Source organism: Myxocyprinus asiaticus, chromosome 18, assembly GCF_019703515.2.
Source record: "Myxocyprinus asiaticus isolate MX2 ecotype Aquarium Trade chromosome 18, UBuf_Myxa_2, whole genome shotgun sequence".
In the NCBI taxonomy this organism is placed as follows: domain Eukaryota; kingdom Metazoa; phylum Chordata; class Actinopteri; order Cypriniformes; family Catostomidae; genus Myxocyprinus; species Myxocyprinus asiaticus.
The window spans coordinates 38108068-38133070 of NC_059361.1; the positions used below are offsets into that span (position 1 = coordinate 38108068).

Sequence of the window (25003 nt, forward strand, 5' to 3'; positions counted from 1 at the left end):
TAATGTTCGGACATAAGATGTGCACTGAGAGCGACCGAGTCCAACTCCATACTGAGAAAATAGATGCTCTGCGCAGGGGAGAGCTTGCTCTTCTCCCAGTTGACCTGAAGCCTGAGTCGGTCGAGGTGCTGAAGCACAAGATCCCTGTGTGCACACAGTAGATCTCGCAAGTGAGCTAGGATTAGCCATTCGTAGAGATAATTGAGAATGTGTATGCCCTTCTCCCTTAGCGGAGCCAGGGCAGCCTCTGCGACCTTGCTAAAGATGCGAGGGGACAGGGACAGACCGAAGGGGAGGACCTTGTATTGGTATGCTTGTCCCTCGAAAGCAAACCGAAGAAAAGGTCTGTGTCAAGGAAGGATCAATACTTGAAAGTATGCGTCCTTCAGGTCAATGGCCGCGAACCAATCCTGATGTCATACTGACACCAGGATGCACTTCTGCGTTAACATCCTGAACAGATGGCCTTGTTCAAGGCACGCAGGTCCAAGATTTGGCGCGACCAGAGTCAGTGTGGTCGAGCCCGCGAAGCGAGTACGGGCAGTAAAAGGTGCCTTCCATGATTTCGTTAGCTCCTCGTGCACTTCCGGGAAGAAAGGCACCAGGGCGGGGTGCGGCCGTGAGTTGCGCTCAGAGCCCAGAAACCAATAATCCAGCCGCGAACGCTCAGGGCAGGGTGGAGGGTTCCACTTCAGCCCGATGTTCGCAGCCGCCCGGGCAAGCACGGCTGCCATCTCAGTGTCCGACTCATCCTGTGCTCTACCACCCATGGACAGGAGCTCAGAAGATTCATCCGCTTCCGATAGCAGAAGCTCACCCTCCGATGCCGCGACCGAAAGCTCATCCTCATCGCGAGCCGCGAACGACACATTAAACCCACCCTGAGGCAGACCGCCTGCATCACTCGACAGCTCGTCTGGACAGAATGAGCGTGCTGGGGGATGGGAGGTCCACGGGGGCTGAGCCAGTGGAAACGCTCCCATGTCCACATCCAGTTCGCTCGGGGTGCTTGCCGACCCAGCCGGCTGAGCATCGGCCCAGGACGGACCAGGTTGGGGAGCAGCCGCGGTGGCTCCTAGCTTCTTTAAGGAGGAAGTGAGCCGTGACCGCAACGTTCTCATGGACATGTTCTCGCAATGAGAACATAACCCTTCCATGAAAGCCGCCTCGGCATGCCGGCGCCCCAGACACTCAAGGCAGATTTCATGGGTATCCGGAGGGGAGAGATAACGGCCACATCCAGTAGCGCAAACGCAGAAGGACATCTTTAAAAAGACACCAAGCATTTGCGTGAGCTCTTTTAGAAGGAAATATACTCTTTCTAATATATTCTTTTAGCACCTGCAGACTCTGGCTGCCGAAGCGCCCAGGGGAAACTCAGCACTCAACCGTGTGAGGGTGACCACTGATATGTGCCATAAGAATCCAGCAGCATAGCAAAGAGTGAGAGGACGAACACACATGCATTCGGCTCCAAAGAAAAAATCAGAATGAGTGATGCATGCCAGCTCCTTTTATACCCGTATGTCCGGGCGGAGAGTGGCATGCAAATTCCACTTGCCAATTTTCATTGGCCTTTTCTATTTTAAGCAAAGGTGATTGGGGCTCTCAAGATCGAAACCCTAGTGTCACTACATCGACACAACATCGAGTGAGTGACTGACGGACCATCATTTTTGCTTTAATTCCAGTAAAGTATTGTGAGAAGCTTGTGGAAGGCTACAACAAGCATTTGATTAAAATTAAGCAATTAAAAGGCAGTAGCATCAAAAATTTACAAAGTGTATGTAAACTTTTGACCTGATATAATTCTGTCTGTTAGCTATTATTTTGAAATGGCTGACTGTGAACAGCACATTTTTGCAATAACATAGGTATACGATAACTTCTGTTTTTGTGTTGCTGAATCCACGCTGCTAGGTGTTTGTGTGACATAAACACACATTTTACTGAGTGCACATTTAAGTATTAAACTTTGACGCCAAACTCACTCAGTAACATTTGTGCAATGGACATGAACAATATCTCAAATTGTGTGACTTGCTGAGGACATAAGGGCAACTTTTTATTTGTGAAAGTGATCAGGCTCATCCTGTAGAACTGGAAGGAGGTAACTGAGCCATATCTAAGGGCCAAAATATCATACTTGGTGGTGGACTTTTTGTAACACCCTAGCAACTACTGAGAAAACCCTAGCAACCAGATAGCAATGCCCTGGCAACCATTTGCTTGGGCAAGTACTACTCACTTTTTCTTCACCAAATGTAAAAATCTACTTTTATAAGAGTTATTTTTGTAAAAGACTTAAAAAATAATGGATCACAGTAGTGTGGAAACAGAATCCGTTCATAACTAGTTAACATAATTAGGTTTCTTCATAAATTACAGTGGCATGTAAAAGTTTGGGCACCCCTGATTAAAATGTCTGTTGCTGTAAATAGCTAAGTGAGCAAAAGATGGCCTGATTTCCACAAGGCATAAAGTTGACACATTTCTTTAATATTTTAAGCAATTTTACTTTTTTATTCCCATCTTTTACAGTTTAAAAAAAAAAAAAAGGAAAAGGGCCCAAAGCAAAAGTTTGGGCACCCTGCATGGTCAGTATTTATTAACACCCCCTTTGGCAAGTATCAAAGCTTGTAAACGCTTTTTGTGGCCAGCTAAGAGTCTTGTTTGGGGGATTTTCACCCATTCTTCCTTGCAAAAGGCTTCTAGTTCTGTGATTCTTGGGCCATCTTGCATGCACTGCTCTTTTTGATGTCTATCCACAGATTTTCAATGTTTAGGTCAGGGGACTGTGAGGGCCATGGTAAAACCTCAAGCTTGCGCCTCTTGAGGTCGTAAATTTTGAGGTATGTTTAGGATCGTTATACTGTAGTAGAAGCCATCCTCTTTTCATCTTCAGCTTTTTTACAGATGGTGTGATGTTTGCTTCCAGAATTTGCTGGTATTTAATTTAATCCATTCTTCCTTCTACCAGTGAAATGTTCCCCATGCCGCTAGCTGCAACACAAGCCCAAAGCATGATCGATCCACCCCTGTGCTTAACAGTTGGAGAGGTGTTGTTTTCATGAAATTCTGCACCCTTTTTTAGTGCAGAATTGAAGTTAGATTTTAACTTCATCAGTCCACAGGACTTGTTTCCAGAACGTATCAGGCTTGTTTAGATGTTCATTTGCAAACTTCTGACGCTGAATTTTGTGGTGAGGACACAGGAAAGGTTTTCTTCTCATGACTCTTCCATGAAGGTCATATTTGTGCAAGTGTCACTGCACAGTAGAACAGTGCACCACTACTCCAGAGTCTGCTAAATCTTCCTTAAGGTCTTTTGCAGTCAAACAGGGGTTTTGATTTGCCTTTCTAGCAATCCTACGAGGAGCTCTCTCTGAAAGTTTTCTTGGTCTTCCAGACCTCAACTTGACCTCCACCATTTCTGTTAACTACCATTTCTTAATTACATTACGAACTGAGGAAACGGCTACCTGAAAATGCTTTGCTATCTTCTTATAGCATTCTCCTGCTTTGTGGGCATCAATTATTTAAATTTTCAGGGTGCTAGGCAGCTGCTTAGAGGAGCCCATGGCTGCTGATTGTTAGGACAAGGTTTGAGGAGTCAGAGTATTTGTAAAGCTTTAAAATTTGCATCACCTGGCCTTTCCAAATGATGATTGTGAACAAGCCAAAGCCCTAACAAGCTAATTAAGGTCTGAGACCTTGGTAAATGTTATCTGAGAGCTAAAATCTCTTGGGGTGCCCAAACTTTTGCATGGTGCTCCTTTCTTTTTTTCACTCTAAAATTGTGCAAAACAAAAATAATACACTTATCTTGCTTAAAATTTTGAAAAGAATGTTTCATCTTTAACTTTATGCCTTTTGGAGATCAGTTCATCTTCTACTCACTTAACTATTCACAGCAACAGAAATTTTGGTCAGGGGTGCCCAAACTTTTGCATGCCAGTGTATTTTACTGGGCATACACTCTCTCTCTTAGGCATAATTTTTACGGGCTTTTATGACACATGGTATAAATTTAAGCAAAGTTGGCCGGCATACATTTTTGTCAAAGTTTTGCAAGGACTAAATTACTCTGTCCTCAGAAGACTTTTGTCCAATGAAATTTTAGTGTCAATTTTATCATTATTCTTGCTTGTGTGGCTAAAAAACATGATATTTTTTTACCCATATACAGTATTTCCCCTGACCCAACTTGGCTTTAATACGGGTCTGATACGGGCTTCTGGGATCTCCATTCATCTTTTCCAGACTCCTCTCTCCTTATCTGTTCGATAGAGGGTCTGACTTAGATGAAGTGTGTTATGTCATAAAAGTAAGTGTATCAGCGGACTACAAGATAAATGTAGTGTCCCGGTGATTTTATGAAAACCTGGTTTTAAGAGGTTTATGACTGTCACTGGGATCTATGATTCATCACACAGTCTGATAGAACAAAGCCTGACAAAACAACAGCTGTTCTTCTTATCTGTCAGAACAATGTCTAAATATAATCTCTTTTTTGGTATTGTGATCTCGTCATCAGCTGTTTGGCACTTATTTGTGATAAACACTGTTGCCATGCTTTATAAGTCTTATAAAAGGCTTAAAATACATCAACATAAAACTATCAGTCTTCATGATTTTGAAATGTGTTTTTTTGTTAGGGTTAGGGTTAGTTTAGGGTTAACCTTGTTTTGGATGATGTTAAAGGGACGGTTCATCCAAAAATGAAAATTCTATCATTTACTCACCCTCATGTCAGTCCAATTGCATGCTTATGCTGCACTCTTCCGTCCAATGGAAGTATACAGTGACCAGAAAGTACATAAAAAAACCAACAAAAAAAAACCCCCACCATAAACGTTTCATTTACCTCTCCGCATGTACAGTCAAGCCGATGTGATTACACTATGCTAGGATCAGAAGCGTGCGATTAAACCAGGACTGAAGTAGTTCTCATAATGAAACAGTTTCTCAAATAGTCTTTTTAACATCACTATATATATATACACACTACCTGTCAAAAGTTTTGAAACACTTACTCATTCTTTATTATATTTTTTTTTTCCTTCACATTTTAGAATAATAGTAAAGTCATTAATACTATGGAATAACATAAATGGAACTATGGGAATTATGTTGTGACTAAACAAAATCCAAAATAAATCAAAACTGTGTTATATTTTAGCATCTTCAAAGTAGTCACCCTTTGCCTAGAATTTTCAGAAATGTACTCATGACATTCTCTCAACCAACTTCTTGAGGTATCACCCTGGGATACTTTTTAAACAGTATTGAAGGAGTTCCCATCTATATGCTGAGCATTAATTGGCTGCTTTTCTTTATTATGTGGTCCAAGTCATCAATTTTAAAAACTTTTTTTTTTTATTTTTTTTTATTACATTTTAGATTTATAATGAAAAAAATTAAAATGGTGGCACAATTATATTTTTGTCTACAAAACTAATTTCAAACCTTTAAGCATACACCTTCAGATCAAAAGATTTTTAAGATCATGAGAAACATTTTGGTCAAGTGTTTCAAAACTTTTGACCGGTAGTGTATATTTATATGCAGCAATGTGGTGCTATTTAGTCCACTTGAGCCTTTTCCAATTCTGTCTGTCGCTCATTCTCACTACTTCCTGGGCAACAAGTGGAAGGGCTAGGTTTTTAGAAGCATCTACAGTATGCTTGATGAACTCAGAATCCCATGCTGCATTGCAATGTAAACAAAAACGCACATACCAGTAATCACTTTCCCAATCACATTTTATCTATCATAATCAATCATTATAAACATCTTAAAATCACATTATATGTTTGATAATATAAAATGTGTCACCCAGTACATCTGCTATGAAGTGTAAGGTGACATTTTTTTTATACAGTGCTCATTTAATATCTCAACTGGGGCAGTGGCGTAGCCACGGGTGTGCCAAGGTGTGCAAATGTCACTCAAAACATCAGCTTGGGCGCCCAAATAAAATTTTAGTTTAAAAAAAATATATATATATATATTTTTTTATGCATAGTAATAGGGGTGTAGCAAAGCTTCCATGTGCTGATGAACATTCAACACATCGATTATTGAATTTAAGAAGCTGTCTCAGATAACATGCGCATCTCGCAACACATCAAAAGTGTCGAATATGGATATCTTTAACAGACATTGTACATTCAGTGTACTCTATTGAATATCAGCATGTCTTGCTGTTACTCTGGCCCGACCTGTAAACCACTGTCTTACTCCATTTCAAAATTCCCTGGGAGTAAGACGTTCAGACATCTTCACTTGAAAACATTATTCCAGCCACACTTCTGCTTGTACAATTTGCATACACCCAATTCACTCAAAAGGTTTGCCTTCAGCCAGGTTCCCTCCACATGTGGGTTAGCATTCCATCTCAACTAGTGTGAATTATATGTCACATGCAGCAGCCATGGATCGGTATACAAGACCTGGGTGAGCAACAACCAGTGCAGGAGGCCGCTGATAGGCAGGGGAGTTATCCTCCTCAAGTCTGTGGCCTGTGGTTGTTATTCTGGCTGTGGGTGTGGAGTGAGGGATGGTGGTGTTGATGGAGGGAGATGATTGTTTTTTTTTTTGTTTTTTTTACCTTTCCAAGAGCAGTAACTCAAGGAGCTCATGCATTTGCTAGAGGTTACCTCCACCTTTTCTTTCTCATTTTCTTTTGTTTCTCACCTCCTTTAAATGTATGGAAGATGCTTGGTAAATTATACAAAGCAGCCAGAAACCTCTCCAGGAGCGATATTTTATTTTTATTTTCTATCCCCTTTTCTCCCAATTTGGAATGCTCAATTCCCACTACTGAGTAGGTCCATGGTGGTGTGGTTATTCAACTTAATCCGGGAGAGGTTACCTGCTGCTGTGGTTTGCTGGTCTTAGCTTTTTTTTTTTTTTTTTTTTTTTAGCTAGTCTTCCAACTATACCAAGTGGAAGTTAAACTGGTTTAGCTGGTCGACCATCTGGTCTTCCAGGCTTCCCAGTTTACAAGTGCCCAGAAACCCTCTAAAACCAGAAAAACAGACCAACCTGACCAGCTTAGCCATGTTGTGAGACCAGCTAACTACCTTAAGCAAGGATACAGCCTGAAATTAGGGACAAATCTCACTCACCGCCACAGTGCCAGGGCAGCTGCTATGCTGTTGCTAATGGCTCTGATAAACTTCAAAGTTCTTCTTAATTCTTTGTTCGGAACTAAATGTTGAAAAAGCTGAGCAATGATATACTGTTTGTGAACATTTGGACACCACCCATGTAAAACCAATATGACAATAAAATGTGTTATCAATTACTACATGCCTCATTCTATAAACGGAATCCAAATGAGATCAGTAAAAGAAGCTGTTATAACCACTTGTTGATTATTTAAAGTAATATATGCAGTAGATAGTAATTTGTCATGTTTACATTCCATATTCATGGAGTTAATGCTTACGCTTTACATGGCCATAATATGCACCGGTTACCATCTGTTTGGTTACCCGTTCTTTCTCAAATTTCGCCAGAAGTAAGAAAAGTAATAGTACACATCTCCTTGACAAGCTGCATGATTTAAGGTATCATTCATGTCTGTAGCAAAAAACAGTGCAGGGTGAGTTAAACACCAAAGTTTAATACTTAAGGTTAGGGGTTTGTTCAAATCCATAGCGCTAACTATGAGCAATAGTAATATCCTTAGCAAGTACAACTAATTAAACACTAATCTCTAGTTTTGTGTACAAGCAGCACATTACTCCACAGAATTTCCTGTAGAAGGCATGCTGGGTACTAAAGGTCAGTGCTGGGTAGTAAGGGATTACATGTAATCTGGATTATGTGATTAATTAAAAAAAATCAAGTACTTGTAATTAGATTATATTACATTTTAAATAGTTGTAATCAGATTCCAGTTACTTTGTATGGATTAAATGATTACGAGAGCTGTCAGAATTAACATTAAAAAAGTTTAACATGTTCATTTATCATTAATACAGCATAAACACTTGTTAGAAGGGCGGAACCTTTGTAATGTGTCTGCCTAGAGTCTTTATGCTGACGCACACTTCACAACACACAAACAACAGCGCTTCATTGTCAATGACGGAGAAAGGAGCTCTTAATGATGGTTGATGTACAAAACAAGCCTAGATGGGACTTGTGATAGAAATCAAGTATTTTTCTGCCTATGTAAGGCACGTTTAAATTACCACAGAAGCACATCAAGTCTTAACTCTCACCAAAATGCAGAATGAGATGTTTTTGTCTGAAAGCACTTTTCTTAGATTTCAAAGATGCGCTGGCGCCCTGACGCAGCTTCATGATTCAAGATGTAGGAAAGCGGAATGCCACAGTCTACCAGCAGATTAATATTGTGGAGGATGAGAGTTTAAGAGATTTAATGCACATTGCAATGAATCTGTAACCTATGTGGGGACTAGTTATTTCAATTAGTCAACCTCCAATTAGACTTTGGTAAATGTTTAATGTTACTTGAATTGGTGTTATTTTAGTGCATTTCTATCTTTATACTGTGGAAGGCTTTGTTTGGAAAATGTTAATAAAGCATTATATTGTTTTGTTTTCTTTCTCTTTGATTAATCATGATTAACTACAAAGAAATTATGTGATTAATCGCAATTAATCAACTAATCACAACTAATGATTACATATTAATAAGGCAACAGCAGTGATTTGTTCATAATTTATTGATCCCACGCTAATTCTTAGTTTTTTAATATTTTTAATTTTTTTTAATTTTATTTTATTTATTTATTTATTTTCATTCTAAATCACAGACCTGATAGACAGGTGGCTATAATCATCACACTGAGATGTAGAGGTTTAACTCTATGTTTGACCACTAGAATTACACAAATCAATTAACTTTTAATAAAACGGAGGTCAATAACATTTCTGTGCAATGTAAACTCTGCCTTCCAAAAAGTAATATCATATCCACTACAAATAATTCCACATCTAATCTAAAGAAGCATTTGTGTGCTTGCATGTTTTCTCAACTTTACAATGCATATCTAGCCAACTCCTGACAAACAAACTGTATTTATTATTTGAATTATAACTTTGTCTGTCATATAAACATGTCGCTATTTTTTGGAAGGTTTTTGTCCATCAAATGTATCAAAATGCACATACATGCATTTCATATGCACAATGCAATCCACACATAAATACTGAACCAATTATTTGAGTCTGTCATATTTAAGAAACATGTTTACATCTGTCAGTGATGGAGGGCATAGAGCTCAGTCAACATCACTGGGGATACAATGCAACTCCCATCGTATTTTTACTCCATGTAAATACACTTGCACTCCATGATTCTGAATTTATGAACAAAGGCACCATTCAAAGTTTAAAATGTGTTTTTGTGTTTCATGAACCTGTGTGCTTTTTTATTTAATTCAGTGACAGAGAAATAGTGAGCAAAACACAAAGAATAATATAAATTCTCATATTTTGAACAATTAAGTTTTCATAAATGTATTTAAGCAACACTATGTCAAAATGGTATAATTATCCTCCTCAAATGCATTGTGACATCACCTAGCAAACAAGGCCAGAGGTAATCCAAAAGTAATAAGATTAGATTACCCAAAAATATAATCAGAGATTACGTTACTGTTGCAGTTTTAATAATGTAATTTGTCATCATTAACAGATTACAATTTGAAAGTAATCTACCCAGCACTGCTAAAGGTCCACTGCTTTCAGAAATTTGCTGTTCATCAGTGTTAATAAAAACACTCCCCACTGTTTCTCTCATACATATTCATTGAGCAGAAAGGAGAGTATGACACAGGCCACCCACTATCTGCAGCTGTGCTTGATGTCTAGCAAAGTTTTATAGTGTTGGCACAGTTGGAGCAATAGTTGGGAGTCAGAGGGAAGGGTTTATGACTTAAAACTACAAGTGTTGTCACTCAATAAACATCAAAGCTCAGTTAGATATTTTTCTTTTTTTTTCTTCTTCTTTTATTTCTAAAGCAGGGCTTCTCTTAATCAGAAATTAATGCAGGCTTTTGAGGATAACTTGTTTATCTTTAGTGAAGTTTTGAATTTTAATTAAATGTGTAATAAATTTAAAGACAGAACAACTTGCTTAAAAGATCTGATGTATGAGTTTTTACCTGGTATTTCCAATCACAGGTGTAGCTGTGAATATAATTTCCCTATTTGGACACTTTATTCACACTTACAAAATGTATGAATGTCATTGCATTAGGATAACAAAATGTCAAGTCAGGAGGCATTTATTTTGAAAAAAGCTAGTAAAAAACACACAAGCACTTGTGAAAAAAAACAAATAAAGATAGGGAGCGTTTTCTCCTCGCTTTAAAATTTGATACGCTTATTTCAGTTGTGACAGCTCTTGGAATACATTTCAAAATATTTCAATGGATATGATAAGTTAGGAGGTTTCATCTTGGTGGACTAGATCTGCTAACGCTACTGCTACAGAGCAAGTATGAAGACTTGCTACTGCTAGAACACAAAGACATGCTGCATCAAGCATGTCAGACATGCTGTTACTGAACAATTAGACATGCATACAATTCCCTTGAAGCAAATTTAGACAGGTGGTGCTGGGGAGGAAGAAGGATTTAGTAAGAAAACTCTTGTATCGCGCTGCAGTGAGACCGGCAAACAACTGATGCAATTTAAATGCTAGATAAAGAGGGAGTTCTCTAGTTGACTGGCTTACAGATTCCATGTTCAGCGGACCTATCAGACTGCACCATGAAGAGTTAAAGTACTGAACTTAATGTAATTCATTTTGCTATCCTAAATATCCATTATATGGTTTGTATTAAGTATGTCCTGTTAGTATTTTCTAATATGGTTAGTAAGAAGTATTTCCTGCTATCATATAGTTGTGACCCATCAGTTGAGATCCACTGCACTAAAATCACTTTTACGCTGGCTTGTTAAAAGCCATTGCAAAAACAGCTCAGAAAACTGACATTAGTTCTGAGAAAGGATCTAACATGGTTTGTTTGCAGATGCCACTCATTTTGAAATTGTATTTCATTCAATGACATTCTTAAGTGTCCAAATGCTTTTTGGTGGGACTGTATATGAGAGACAGTATTCTTGCATGTGTTCAGTCTCTGGTCTGTATTCCCGGCACAGCTCTGCCGCAGTGGATCACCATGATAAATGATACTCAACTGGACAGCGGTGAACAGCTCCATTGGGAGTGCAGAGCCACAGGAAAGCCAAGGCCCACCTACCGCTGGCTACGTAATGGCGAACCTCTCAGCCCACAGGTAAGCACATACTTACACAGATGACCGATAAGAAGGAAAAATCACAAAATAAATCAATTAAAATGCTATCTAGCTAGCATTTTAAGACATCGCTCTCAATGTGAAGACTGTTCCAAAAGGTAGAGATCATAATTATTAGGTATGTGCCCTATCGTTAGACTGGTTATCCAACAAGCACAAGGGAAAAGTTATATTTTAAATGGACATATTTAAATTTACAACACAATGATGAGTCTGTGAAGTTAATATGAATAAAGTATAAACTTTATGAATGAAAATGTGCACATTGTGATCTCAAGTTCATATCAAAGTATTAAAGTATTGATAAAACTACTTCTGATTTAAAAATGAATGTAATTAAAATGGGCAATTTTACCCAACATTTGTGTGTGTGTGTGCAATGTATTTTTATATTGTTGTGTTTTTTTAATTTTTATATCCCATCATGAGGGGGCCTGGGTAGCTCAGCGAGTATTGACACTGACTACCACCCCTGGAGTTGTGAGTTCAAATCCAGGGTGTGCTGAGTGACTCCAGCCAGGTTTCCTAAGGAACCAAATTGGCCTGGTTGCTAGGGAGGGTAGAGTCACATGGGGTAACCTCCTCGTGGTCGCGATTAGTGGTTTTCGCTCTCAATGGGGCGTGTGGTAAGTTGTGCGTGGATCGCGGAGAATAGCATGAGCCTCCACATGCTGTGAGTCTCCGCGCTATCGTGCACAACGAGCCACATGATAAGTTGCGTGGATTGACTGTCTCAGAAGCGGAGGCAACTGAGACTTGTCCTCCGCCACCCGGATTGAGGTGAGTAACCACGCCACCACGAGGACCTAGTAAGTAGTTAGAATTGAGCTTGCCAAATTGGGGAGAAAAAAAATGATTATCCCTTAACGAAAGGTTTGCAACAGTTTCACATGCACTTTGGATAAGGTTTGTTATTTTTTATAATGATTTGTGTCATCATTTATAACTCTATATTAATACTGTATGTCAACAATTGTCTGATTTGCTTGTATTTGTATCTTTTGTGAGGAATTTGAGAAACAACTCAGACACTGATTCTTAAATGCAACATAACTGAAAACTCCATTAAGTCTCCCGAGCTATGAAAGAGCAACCTCTGAACAATAAAATGTTCCTCTGCTGGAGGCATTTCACAAAACTCATCACACACAAACCTTTATGCAAACATTAACACTGACTGTCTTTCATAGTTAATGTCAGTATATATTGTATTACATATTGAGTTGAACTATAATGGAAGTCTGTCAGATTACATCACTTGTGACCTATAAAAGCCCCATGCTGGAGTCACTCCAGCAGGTGTATAATTAACATTAAGAACTTTGATTTGAGCAGCAGTCTTGCAGGTGCTTCTAAAGCTATTTTTGATCTCCCTACAGAGCAGAGTAGAAATGGTGAATGGAGAGCTGATCATTCACAGGCTACAACAGGCTGATTCTGGAATGTACCAGTGCATCGCTGAGAACAAGTATGGAGCGATTTACTCCAGTGCAGAGCTCAAAATACTAGGTAACTGCATTTACATTTATATTCGTTTTTAACTTTAAGGTAAGGTGTGTTATTTCTGCATTGCTAGCGGCACACAACAGAATTGCAAAAATAACAGCTGTTTTAAAATTAGTTCCTAGTGTAAATAATGGAAGGGTGGAATGTCCTTAAGTTCAGTCAGTAAACTCTGTGGTTCTCCATATGCATTCTCGGTAGCCAGTCAACTTGTATACACCTACTTTGTCAAACATTTAAATAGACTTTCCTTAGTCGGTTGCTGGCAAGCTGGTCTCACTGCAGCTCACTATAAGCGCTTTTCTTTCCATTTACCCTCCTCCTCCCCAGCACCACTTGTTTAGATCTGCTTTTGCTGGGTGTATGTTTTTGTGATCTTGTGTATGTTTTTGTGTCAGCCGCAGCAGTATGTATTACTATATATGCTTGCCATGGCATGTCTGTGCAGCCCCCAATATTGCGAGTAAATCCCTTACATATGCAACCAAATTTCACGTAATGCGACTCAAATATGTCTGTTATAAGCCACTGGCTAGTAAATGCTCAGATTTCTCTTGCCAGTGACTGAATTTTGAGTGGTGAAGAACTTAATCACAGTGATCCTATTGCTGAATGAAAAGCTAGCATTTAAGAAGCTGGATTCAGCCTCGTCTTTTACTGCATATTGTGTCTCGCAAGCACACTCTGAAGGAAATTTACCTTATCTGGCTGCAGTGGGTCTTGAGGTGTCATGATCACGCTGTCACCATCGCTTAAGTTAAGCTGTGAAATGCTATAGTTACCATTTATATTTCATTTAACGACGTCAACTCTGATTTTGCTAAAACTTTTCCATATCATTCCAATATGTAAAAATATTAATCAACTGACATTGCAGACACAATATGTTTTTCTGCCTACAAAAATATTTTGTTTACAATGTTGTAAACCATATAATTGAAATGCAACCACTGCTGTGGATGCTCATTTGGAACTGCAGCATCTCAAGCTACGAGCAGCTCATAACTTAAAATAGATCAACTACAGTCAAACTACTCTTTTAAAAAGTAGTTAGTTACAAACAAATGTAGCTAACTACATTGATCCTATTTAAAGAAGAACTATTTGTAGATATACAGTATAAGAATCAGGTGACATTATTTAGGTGCAATAATATCACCTAATAGTTACATATCTAATTAAGGTGACATCCCCTTATGAACATTAATCATGATTTTACAACAGTAACCATAGTAACCACAAAATTAACCAGGGTTACTACAGTCATGATTACTAATACAGTATATTACTAAAAAGTTTGCTTTAAAAAAAGAAAGCCCTCTAATGCTCCACGGGGCTCAAGTGAATCAGTTAATCATTTTTGTGAACTAGTTAATTTGCATAAGCCGTCCAAAAGAAACAACTCACTAAATAGTTCCCGACACAAAATGTAAGGGAATCGTTTATTTTAACTGGTTCATTTACATGAAATGTCCGAAAGAATTGATTCACTTAAGTAATTCGGTTTTCCCAGTGCCGCTTGAGAGAGCGAGAGACAGAACGGTTCAGGTGAGTGTGTTTGATTACTCTTTCTGCTTCATTGCTGTGTTCACAATACAAATGTGGCGCTACAGCGCTACTCATTGGAAAATGCCGCTCATTACACTGTAGCTACACTATAGTGAAAATAAGCCGTAACAACTGTCGTGCTACTGAAATTGAAGTTAAGTTAGGAGTGTCGCTACTTATAGTTAAATACTCCCCAACACTGGGGGCCTGGGTAGCTCAGCAAGTAAAGACACTGACTACCACACCTGGAGTCGCAAGCTCAAATCCAGGGCATGCTGAGTGATTCCAGCTAAGCTTCCTAAGCAACCAATTGGCGTGGTTGCTAGGGTGGGTAGAGTCACATTGGGTTAACCTCCTCATGGTTGCTATAATGTGGTTCTTGCTCTCGGTGGGGTGACAACGAACAACATCAATGTACTCAAAAGCCCTTTTGTGTAAATTTTCAGGTAAATTTATGTTTTGTTCCTCTTGGAACCAAAAAATAAATAAATAATTATAATATACCTTCGGCCAACACACACAAACAGCTTCTCAGCTGGGCTCTTTCTCTCTCGACTGCTGCTGTCTCCTCTCCTTAAAAGCCCCAATCACTCCTCGCTGAAACACAAGACAGGTGTTAAACACAGGTGGCAATCAATTTACACTCATTCTCCCAGCTTCACTCTCCACAGCACGACGCTCTGCCACGCCTTGCCTCCACACCTTTGTGTACTCTTAAGTATGCAAATATTTAACTAAAATAAGAGTACCACCCCAGTAACAGCTTTCTACCTTAAACAGTACCCTTTTTTTCTAAAGAGTGTATAGAAGAGAATGATGTCTGGGTGAACAATGTTCAAAAGGCCATTTAACCCCACAGGTAAAGCTTCCTCACTCTTTCTCTTTGTGAGCGATGAGCAGGCCAGCTATTGACAGGTAGCTTTTATTCACAAATAATGAATAATCCAAACAGCCTCAAACAGTCATTGTAGAATGTCAACAAAGACAAAACAAGGCCAAGTAGCAATCAATTTCTGTTTCCTTTCATTCCTTCCTAATGGGACTGAAATATCTACTGGCAGCACATTTGAAGAAGAAAACTTTAGTGATATTGAGCTAGGTGTCCACAAGTATCAGCCAAAAGAAGTCTTCACAGAGAAAGCTGTCACAAATAGCCCACTTTTCTGCAGAAAAAAGCAGACTAGACAAGATAATAATAGAAAGGGACCGATGGACAAAAAAGTTATGTTGACTTGGCTTGTTTGTCAGTCTCAAACATGTTTGTGAGTTGTTTATAAAAGTGCCGACACTCTGCATCTCTAGATGCCCAGGACAAAACAGAGATGTAAACTGGGATTGCGTGTTTACTGGAGACACCCTCATTTTCTCCCTGTCAGCTTTAGTTCTCCCACACATTCAGAAACGTGTGTGGTCACGTTCTCGATGCTTTCCTATGGGTCATTTTCATTTACATTCCTCATTATGCACTCGTATTTTTTCCATGGGGCGACAAGATAAACACAAACAAATGACTCTTGCCTTTGACAGGATTCATGTTGAATTGAAAGCCTCATGACTTACTTTAGAAGAGAAAAAACAAACTCTTTAGAATACTTGATTCTGATTGGTCAATCACGGCAATCTGATGTATTTCCAAATGGACCAGATTTGTCAGTGAGGAAATAAAATATTTTCAATAAAAATCTCATCAAACATTTATTTAAGGAAAACATGACAGCATAGATTAAAAAATAATGTAAACACAAATCAATATTCATGTAGTCATGTCTGTTTATTTATTGATTTATTTGATAAGACATTGACAACAAAATAGACATTATATAAATCGTATATATAATAAAAGGTAATATAATATAACACAATATAATATAACAGTGTTGTTGTCAAGTCACTAGATCTCGAGTCCTCAGTGCTCAAGTCCGAGTCGAGTCCAAGTCGAGTCGCCAATATCTGCATACAAGTCCGAGGTACGAGTCATTTTCTATGTCATAAAATAAGCAAAAAATCACAATTCTGTTACCTTTTTAAGTTTATTGGCACACACACACACATTCAGCCTTTCAAAGTGAAAGAAACCATACACACCATACCGTCTCTGTAGGTTTTTATTTTATTTTATTTTTTTATACCTTTTTCTCCCAATTTTGGAATGCCCAATTCCCACTACGTAGTAGGTCCTCGCGGTGGCGCGGTTACTCACCTCAATCCGGGTGGCGGAGGACAAGTCTCAGTTGCCTCTGCTTCAGAGACAGTCAATCCGTGCATCTTATCACGTGGCTCGTTGTGCATGACACCGCGGAGACTCACAGCATGTGGAGGCTCATGCTATTCTCCGCGATCCACGCACAACTTACCACACGCCCCATTGAGAGCGAGAACCACTAATCGCGACCACGAGGAGGTTACCCCATGTGACTCTACCCTCCCTAGCAAAGAGGTCAATTTGGTTGCTTCGGAGACCTGGCTGGAGTCACTCAGCACACCCTGGATTCAAACTCACAACTCCAGGGGTGGTAGTCAGCATCAATACCCGCTGAGATACCCAGGCCCCCCTAAGGTTTTTTTTTTTCTTAATGTTACTTGAATGTTTGAAATTTTAAGCAGTTTTCTTCATTTGTTTCTTTGTTCTTATTTTAGTACTAACTGTTTCTTTGTCTTGAATAATTACTTGAGAACTTAATAAAATTCTATCTACCTATCTATCTATCTATCTATCTATCTGTCTGTCTGTCTGTCTGTCTGTCTATCACAATGCTGTATATAGACCTATACAATAATCAAAGAAATAAAAAATTAGATGTCAGAAAAATAACTTTCCACTGTAAACAACAGTGCCTTCTTGCCATTTATTTGAAGCTTATTTTTTATTTTCTCAGGTATTGTCCTCTAGTGTTATATTATCAATTCATTATAATTCAGGCATTGGAGCAATTCACCAGATTTGTCACGGATGGATGGATGGATGATTGTCCTTTTAACAATGGGATTAATTAACTGTTTTAGCCTACATTTGAGATAAACTCACATCACACGAGCCAGTCTCTGTAAAACTGCACCTGTCATAAATGCATGAACACACGTCAACATGATCTTATGTTCCCGTTATAATTATAACTTGTAATAATAATTAACGATTTTGTTCCACATATTGTTTTATTTTCTACGTATGTGCCGCCACATAGATTCTGAAAAATCCTTTATGCATTCTAGACAAACTTGTGCAGGTAAGTTTTCTACTGAGGTGAAAGTTTTGAGAGGACTTGAGTCACAACATGTTCTTTGTTAACGATTTCTGTCATTTGATTTGCTCATGTCTCTTACATTGTCAATGAGCATCAGAATATCATTCTCACAGTACGACTTTAACCATGTATTATGCATCACCGACCAAATGGCGAGTTGATTCCTCAAACTCCGGTATTCTTCCTCACTATACCACGTCTACAGAGGCAGAATATTTGTATGAATAAACAGAGGCAGAGTTATTTTGCATTATAATAGATTTGTGAGTACACGTGTCATGCTTGAGTGGCGCATGCACTCCCTGAACGAGAGCAAGGAGATTTGAGAGTGCGCGTCCAGTTTTGAGTGAAAGCAAAGGAAATCTGCGTGCGAGCGCAGAGATTCACACTCGCACAACAGGTACATGGCAAGACATGCATGTGATCTCATGCCATAAAAAGGCAGAACACAAAAGTTAATGGTTGTAACTAGTCCGCTCCTCCAAGTCAGAATTCACCCAATGCTCGAGTCCAAGTCTGAGTCATTGGTGTTCAAGTCCGAGACGAGTCACGAGTCATCAATATCGCGACTCGAGTTGGACTCGAGTCCTACAACACAGTAATATAATATAATTTTTTTTTTCTTTATATATACATTTGACTGTAAATAAATAATAAATGAGTCTTTATATTATATTATATTATATTATATTACTCTGCTCCCTGGGTATCTTAATAAAGTATTCTCACATAATATAGTACTTTCAACTTAAATTAACATTTCATGTCCATTTATTGATTATTTATTTACAGTCAGTCATATATATATATATATATATATATATACACACACACTGTATATATAAAGTCAGAAGTTTACATACACCTTAGCCAAATACATTTAAACTCAGTTTTTCACAATTCCTGACATTTAATCTTAGAAAACATTCCCTGTTTTAGGTCAGTTAGGATCACTACTTTATTTTAAGAATGTGAAATGTCAGATTAATAGTAGATTTATTTCAGCTTTTATTTCTTTCATCACATTCCCAGTGGGTCAGAAGTTTACATACACTTTGTTAGTATTTGGTAGCATTGCCTTTAAATTGTTTAACTTGGGTCAAACATTTTGAGTAGCCTTCCACAAGCTTCTCACAATATGTTGCTGGATTTTTGGCCCATTCCTCCAGACAGAACTGGTGTAACTGAGTCAGGTTTGTAGGCCTCCTTGCTCGCACACGCTTTTTCAGTTCTGCCACAAATTTTCAATCAGATTGAGGTCAGGGCTTTGTGATGGTCACTCCAGTACCTTGACTTTGTTGTCCTTAAGCCATTTTGCCACAATTTTGGAGGTATGCTTGGGGTTATTGTCCATTTGGAAGATCCATTTGCGACCAAGCTTTAACTTCCTGGCTGATGTCTTGAGATGTTGCTTCAATATATCCACATAATTTTCCTTCCTCATGATGCCATCTATTTTGTGAAGTGCACCAGTCCCTCCTGCAGCAAAGCACCCTCATAACATGATGCTGCCACCCCCATGCTTCAAGATTGGGATGGTGTTCTTCGGCTTGCAAGCCTCACCCTTTTTCCTCCAAACATAACGATTATGGCCAAAAAGTTCAATTTTTGTTTCATCAGACTAGAGGACATTTCTCCAAAAAGTAAGATCTTTGTCCCCATGTGCACTTGCAAACACCTCCAATTGACTCAAATTAGCCAATTCAGAAGCTAATTAGCTAATTACCTAGACTTGACATCATTTTCTGGAACTGTGCCTTTAAGCTGTTTAAAGGCACAGTTAACTTAGTGTATGTAAACTTCTGACCCAATGGAATTGTGATATTGTCAATTAAAAGTGAAACATTCTGTCTGTAAACAATTTTTGGAAGAATTACTCGTGTCATTCACAAAGTTGATGTCCTAAACGACTTGCCAAAACTATAGTTTGCTAATATGAAATCTGTGGAGTGGTTAAAAAATTAGTTTTAATGACTTCAACCTAAGTGTATGTAAACATCTGATTCAGCTGTGTGTGTGTATATATATATATATATATATATATATATATATATATATATATATATATATATATATATATATATATATATATATAGATATATGGGTCATTCTACAGAAGTGGTGCAAATTCAGGATTGGATTAGTTTATTTTAATTATTTATTTTTTTAATTCCCAAATTTATTTTACATTTGTATCGCACTGTATCTGATATTTACAAATTCACTATGGGTACACTGAAATCTTTTTATTAATTTTCACATAATTTTAGACAGCGTCACTATTTTTGTCAATACCGAAACGTAAAAAAAAAAAAAAAAAAATTAATGTAATAAACAAGAAACAACTAAGTATTCTTCATTTTTGTTGATTCAGCCTAAAATAATCCATTTTATAAAAATGTTGGTGCCTATATTAACTTTTAAGTAATTTCAGAACTATTTTCTATTACCTATTATACTTCAATTTATGCAACTAATGTAAAAAAAAACAATAACTTTTTTCTTTGCTAAATGTTAAATATTGAATATATCATGTTGATACTCATAGAATAATAATGATATAAAACTTGTCCTATCCTGGTCACCATTTTAAAAAATAGAAATCATGGTATAACATAATTTTTTGGTAAAACAAATTGTGTTTCGGTTGTGATCTTGAAGTTTTGGTAATGACCTTATTTTCATGGAACACCCTTTACTTGTTTGTTGTACATGTCAAGTCACTTAATTGTACAGAGCGATTATCTGAGTTACCATAGCCTTTCTGACAGCTCGAACCAGTCTGGCCATTCTCTGTTGACCTCTCTCATCAACAAGGCATTTCCGCCTGCAGAACTGCTGCTCACTGGATGTTTTTTTTTTTTTTTTTTTTTTTGGAACCATTCTGAGTAAATTCTAGAGACTGTTGTGTGTGAAAATCCCAGGAGATCAGCAGCTACTTTTTGTGGAATTCTGTGTTTGATTTATGCCAGATGTAACGGGACCCCTGCCTTCCAAACATTTCCACTTTCGACTCATCAGTCCACAGAACATTCTCCCAAAAAGGTTTGAGGATCATCAAGGTGTGTTTTGGCAAAATTCAGACGAGCGTTAATGTTCTTCTGGGTTAGCAGTGGTTTTCGCCTCGCCACTCTTCCATGGATGCCATTTTTCCCCAGTGTCTTTCTGATAGTGGAGTCATGAACAGTGACCTTTATTGATGCGAGAGAGACCTGCGGTTTCTTGGATGTTGTCCTTGGCTTTTTTGTGACTTCCTGGATGAGTCGTCGCTTTGCTCTTGGAGGAATTATGGAAGGTTGGCCATTTCTGGGAAGGTTCACTACTGTGCCAAGTTTTCTCTATTTGGAGATAATGGGTCTCACTGTGGTTCTTTGGAGTCCCAGAGCCTTTGAAATAGCTTTGTAACCCTTCCCAGACTGATTTATTTCAATCACCTTTTTCCTCATCTTTTCTGGAATTTCTTTCGATCTCGGCATAGTGTGCCACTGGGTGAGACCTTTTAGCTAACTTCATGCTGCTGAAAAAGTTCTATTTAGGTGTTGATTTGATTGAACAGGGCTGGCAGTTATCAGGCCTGGGTGTGTCTAGTCCAGCTGAACCCCATTATGAATGCAGTTTCATAGATTTGAGGATTTAATAACTAAGGGAAAAATAGTTTTTCAAACAGGCCCAGTTGGTATTGGATACATTTTTTGCTTCAATCAAGAACATTATCATTTAAAAACTGTATTTTGTGTTTACTCTGATTGCTTTTGTTTTATGTTAGATTTAGTTTGAATTTTTGAAACAATTTAGTATGAGATATACACAAAAACAGAAGAAATCAGGATGGGGGCAAATACGTTTCCACAGCACTGTATATATAGTGTCATGGATGTCTCTCGCTTCTCGTTGACACATGGGCACCCTTGCTAAATAGAATCTGAAATTAATTTAATGCTCGCTTCATAACATGTAATTCCCTGCAAGCTGGGAGTCACTGAATATTCCCCCTCACTGGTCCATTTCCCTCTGGCTGCAAAGTGCTTGTTTAGGTCTCGAGAGTGACAATCAGAGAGAATGCTTTTTTTTCGTCGCTGCTTTTTTTTTTTTTTTTTAAAAAGCACAAATATTGGTTACAGTGAGGCACTTACAATGGAAGCGAATGGGGTCAATGAAAGTGAATGTGGCCAATTTTTGGAGGGTTTAAACACAGAAAAGTTTAGTAAGTGATTTTATCTCACTAAAATCACTTTTACACTCATATCCTTTATGTCTTCTGATTATACTTTTGAAACAGTGAGTATTTTAATGTTCAAAAAGTTGGCTCCCATTCCATTATAAGTGCCTCACTGGAACCAGTGAGTAAATAATATTTTGCCACCAATGCTGTCAATTGAGCACAACTTGTATTGAACCTGGGACATTCCTTTAATAAAAAACATAAAATGCATCTAGTTCATGATTTATGGCACAATGCAGCAAAAGTAGACTGTTATAGTGAGATTAAAAGTAGAGTGTAACGGGGGTTAAAATAGGAAAGGAGGAGGCGGGAACCGGCTGAACAGTCAAAGTAATGTTTAATGCTAAATTAAAACATAAAGACAAAACATAAACACACGGCAGCTGCATGTGGCTCTCTCTCTCTCGAACTGCCGCATCTAGCTGCTTTTATCCCTCTCTTCAGCTAATTAGCCCGATTGGGGGCCGGGCATGCATAGTCACGGCCCGGCCCCACCCTCCTCCTCGTCACAGAGAGATTATGTCATTTTGTCTACTTTGTGTTTATATTCATTACTGTCATTGTATTGTCTTTATTCACTTGTGTTGTCACTTTCCTTGTCACACTGATGTCAAAAGAATGGTGCTACTCTGAGTGGTGTCCCAACTTGCCTAGTCCTTGTTACCTAAAGTCCTCCTCTTTTCAGGTCTTCATCCTCATTCACAGCATAGATCATATAATAAAGCCTAAATACCATTAAACCATACTGAACTTTATGTACAGGTTTTTCTAATGCTGGCAACTCCTTAACCCCTCTACAGTCTTCATTACAGGCCGACACTCTTAGTATTTGCAGTCAAATTTGACCAGATACAGTAATCATGTATTTTGTGTCTTTTTTATTTTTTTATTTTTTTTATTTTTTTAACAAATTAAATAAAAGTAACTTCACTAAAGTAATTTTTTTTTTTTTTTTTTTTTTTTTTGGAAGTAGATTATTTTGGAATTCTATGGTATTTAGACCTAATTTACATCTAAATTAATAGATTACACCATTTATTTTCATATAAAAGAAACACATTTTTATATTATTTTCACTTAATTAAAATCAAACACTTCATAAAACTGGAAAAAAAAATAAAATAAAATAAATGACGTCAAAATGTGTCATGCACTTGGAGCATCTGCTGCTATATAATGGAAGAAAAATAATTTACATGAAATGACAATAATAACCAGTAGATGGCTGCAGCGATCTACACATGCCTGTCACTGTAGATCAATGTTGTTACAAAGTTAATTTTAAGTTATGAATTTGGATTTATATCTATATATTATCAAAGAATATTATTTGTAAAAGTTTAGCATTTTTTATGTTTGCAGTCAAACTTGACCATGGTGTTGCAAAGAGAAGACTTAGACTAAGCATTTTGTTACAAACCATTTATTTTGCAAACATGAATATTCAATTCAGATTCAGTCAGTGAAGTAAATGAAGTATAAAAATTGCAAGATAATGAACAGCAAGATAATGAACAGAAAGATAATAAACAGCAAGATCATGAACAGCAATAAACAAATTATTCATAAAAACTGTAATACACAGTGAATAATAAGAAGAATAATAAATAATAAAGTCTTGACTCATAGAATCAAGTTATAATTTTTTTTTGTTTGTGTGTGTTGAGATGGTAAGTGTAGAAAAAGCCACCAAGCCTTTACCATTTAGATGAAGGAAACCATTTTTATTACAAAAATAAAAGTCAAATCGGTCAAAAATGACCAAAGACATTAGAAGGGATAATACATGCTTTACATGTGTCTACATTCAAGTACATTTTCATTGGTAAGTAATGCTGAATAAGTGTTGTTAATAATTTATATCATGTGAGGTAAAATGTCTCACTGTTTGGCAGGTATATTGCATTAAAGTTCCCCTTTTATGAATGTTGTTATACCCACATCCATGACTTATATTACATATGTAAATTATCATATGTCATTAATGAACCCCTTTATAATCCCTTAACAAAGGGAACAAATGTAAAATGTTACCAATTTCTGTTACCCAAAGACTGATTTGATATTTGTGTATGTATTTTAACTGTTTTAGCTGAATTGTTTTGTGTTGCACTGTTTAAATGTGACAAATTGCCCCATATTTCCCTACAGGTCAGTGTGTGTTTACTGAACTGTAACATTTACCCTGGGCAATAACAGTGAAAACGTTCATAGATTTTTTTTTTTATTTTATTTTTTATTTTTTTTTAACCAACACTCTGAGGTTTGTGCCTGTACAGAAATTAAAAAAAAAAAAAAAAATCAACCTACACTAGGAAATATTCACTGGAGTGAAAGATGTGACAGCTGGCCCCAGTCTCCCCTACTTGCTTTTGTATCCTTGTATTTTTGTATTAAGATGGCACTATGTGTTTTATAAACATTATATATCCTGAGTAAAAAGTGTGACAACAACCCCCAGCCTCCCCTTGCCACACAGTTTGTCAGCTTTTATTTTTGTCTTTAAAGGTGCCACTATGTTTATGTTTTATAAACAGCATCAGCTCCCATGTTCAGCAGCAATCCTGTCCATCTCATCGCCACCGTGGGTAAAGACGTCTCCCTGGAGTGTCGGCCGCGTGCATCACCCAAACCCAGAATTTCATGGAGGAAAAACGAGCGGAGAATCCAGCCCAGCCGAAGGTGATTCTCAGTCCCTCACCTTACATGTTTTGCATTAAAGTGAGATCATTTTAGGATTCTGGATAGTGCAGTGGCAGCCCACGCCTAAGGGTCCATGTTTTTAATTGATTCCAATTAAAATGCTCATAAACACGCATACATTTACATGAATCTGTATGCACAGGGGCTTTAATCAATGTTCTTGTCCAATGATTACCAGGCTCATGCTGGGTTCAGCTCGGCTGTGATGCTATGTGATGACAGGTTTGTTTGCACTCAATAGCTATTAGTCACATTTGCTCTACCAGGTTATGCTGAGATTGATGCCCGGTTAATTTCCTATTCTTACACTTGTGTATACTTATATGTGTGTGTGTATATACATGTTTTTCAGCATGCTTTAGCACATTGCTGTGAGGTTGCTAGAGTGTTGTAGGAGTTTGTTAGGGTGTTACCTAGTGACCCAAGTCAAATCTAATAATGATAAAAAAATTGTTTTTAAATAAATAATTCTTACT

The 25003-nt window shown here is 37.7% G+C and overlaps 1 protein-coding gene across 3 annotated transcripts in view; it reads left to right on the forward strand.

The window, feature by feature from the left end:
• The window catches only part of LOC127455675 (contactin-5-like), a 389595-nt gene that overhangs the window by 295722 nt on the left and 68870 nt on the right, over positions 1-25003 (forward strand). For all 3 annotated transcript variants that reach the window (XM_051723705.1, XM_051723706.1, XM_051723707.1), the window contains exons 10-12: positions 11152-11288; positions 12689-12818; positions 24362-24506. In XM_051723705.1, the coding sequence (XP_051579665.1) occupies positions 11152-11288; positions 12689-12818; positions 24362-24506 (412 nt within the window). The remainder of the gene's footprint in view (positions 1-11151; positions 11289-12688; positions 12819-24361; positions 24507-25003) is intronic.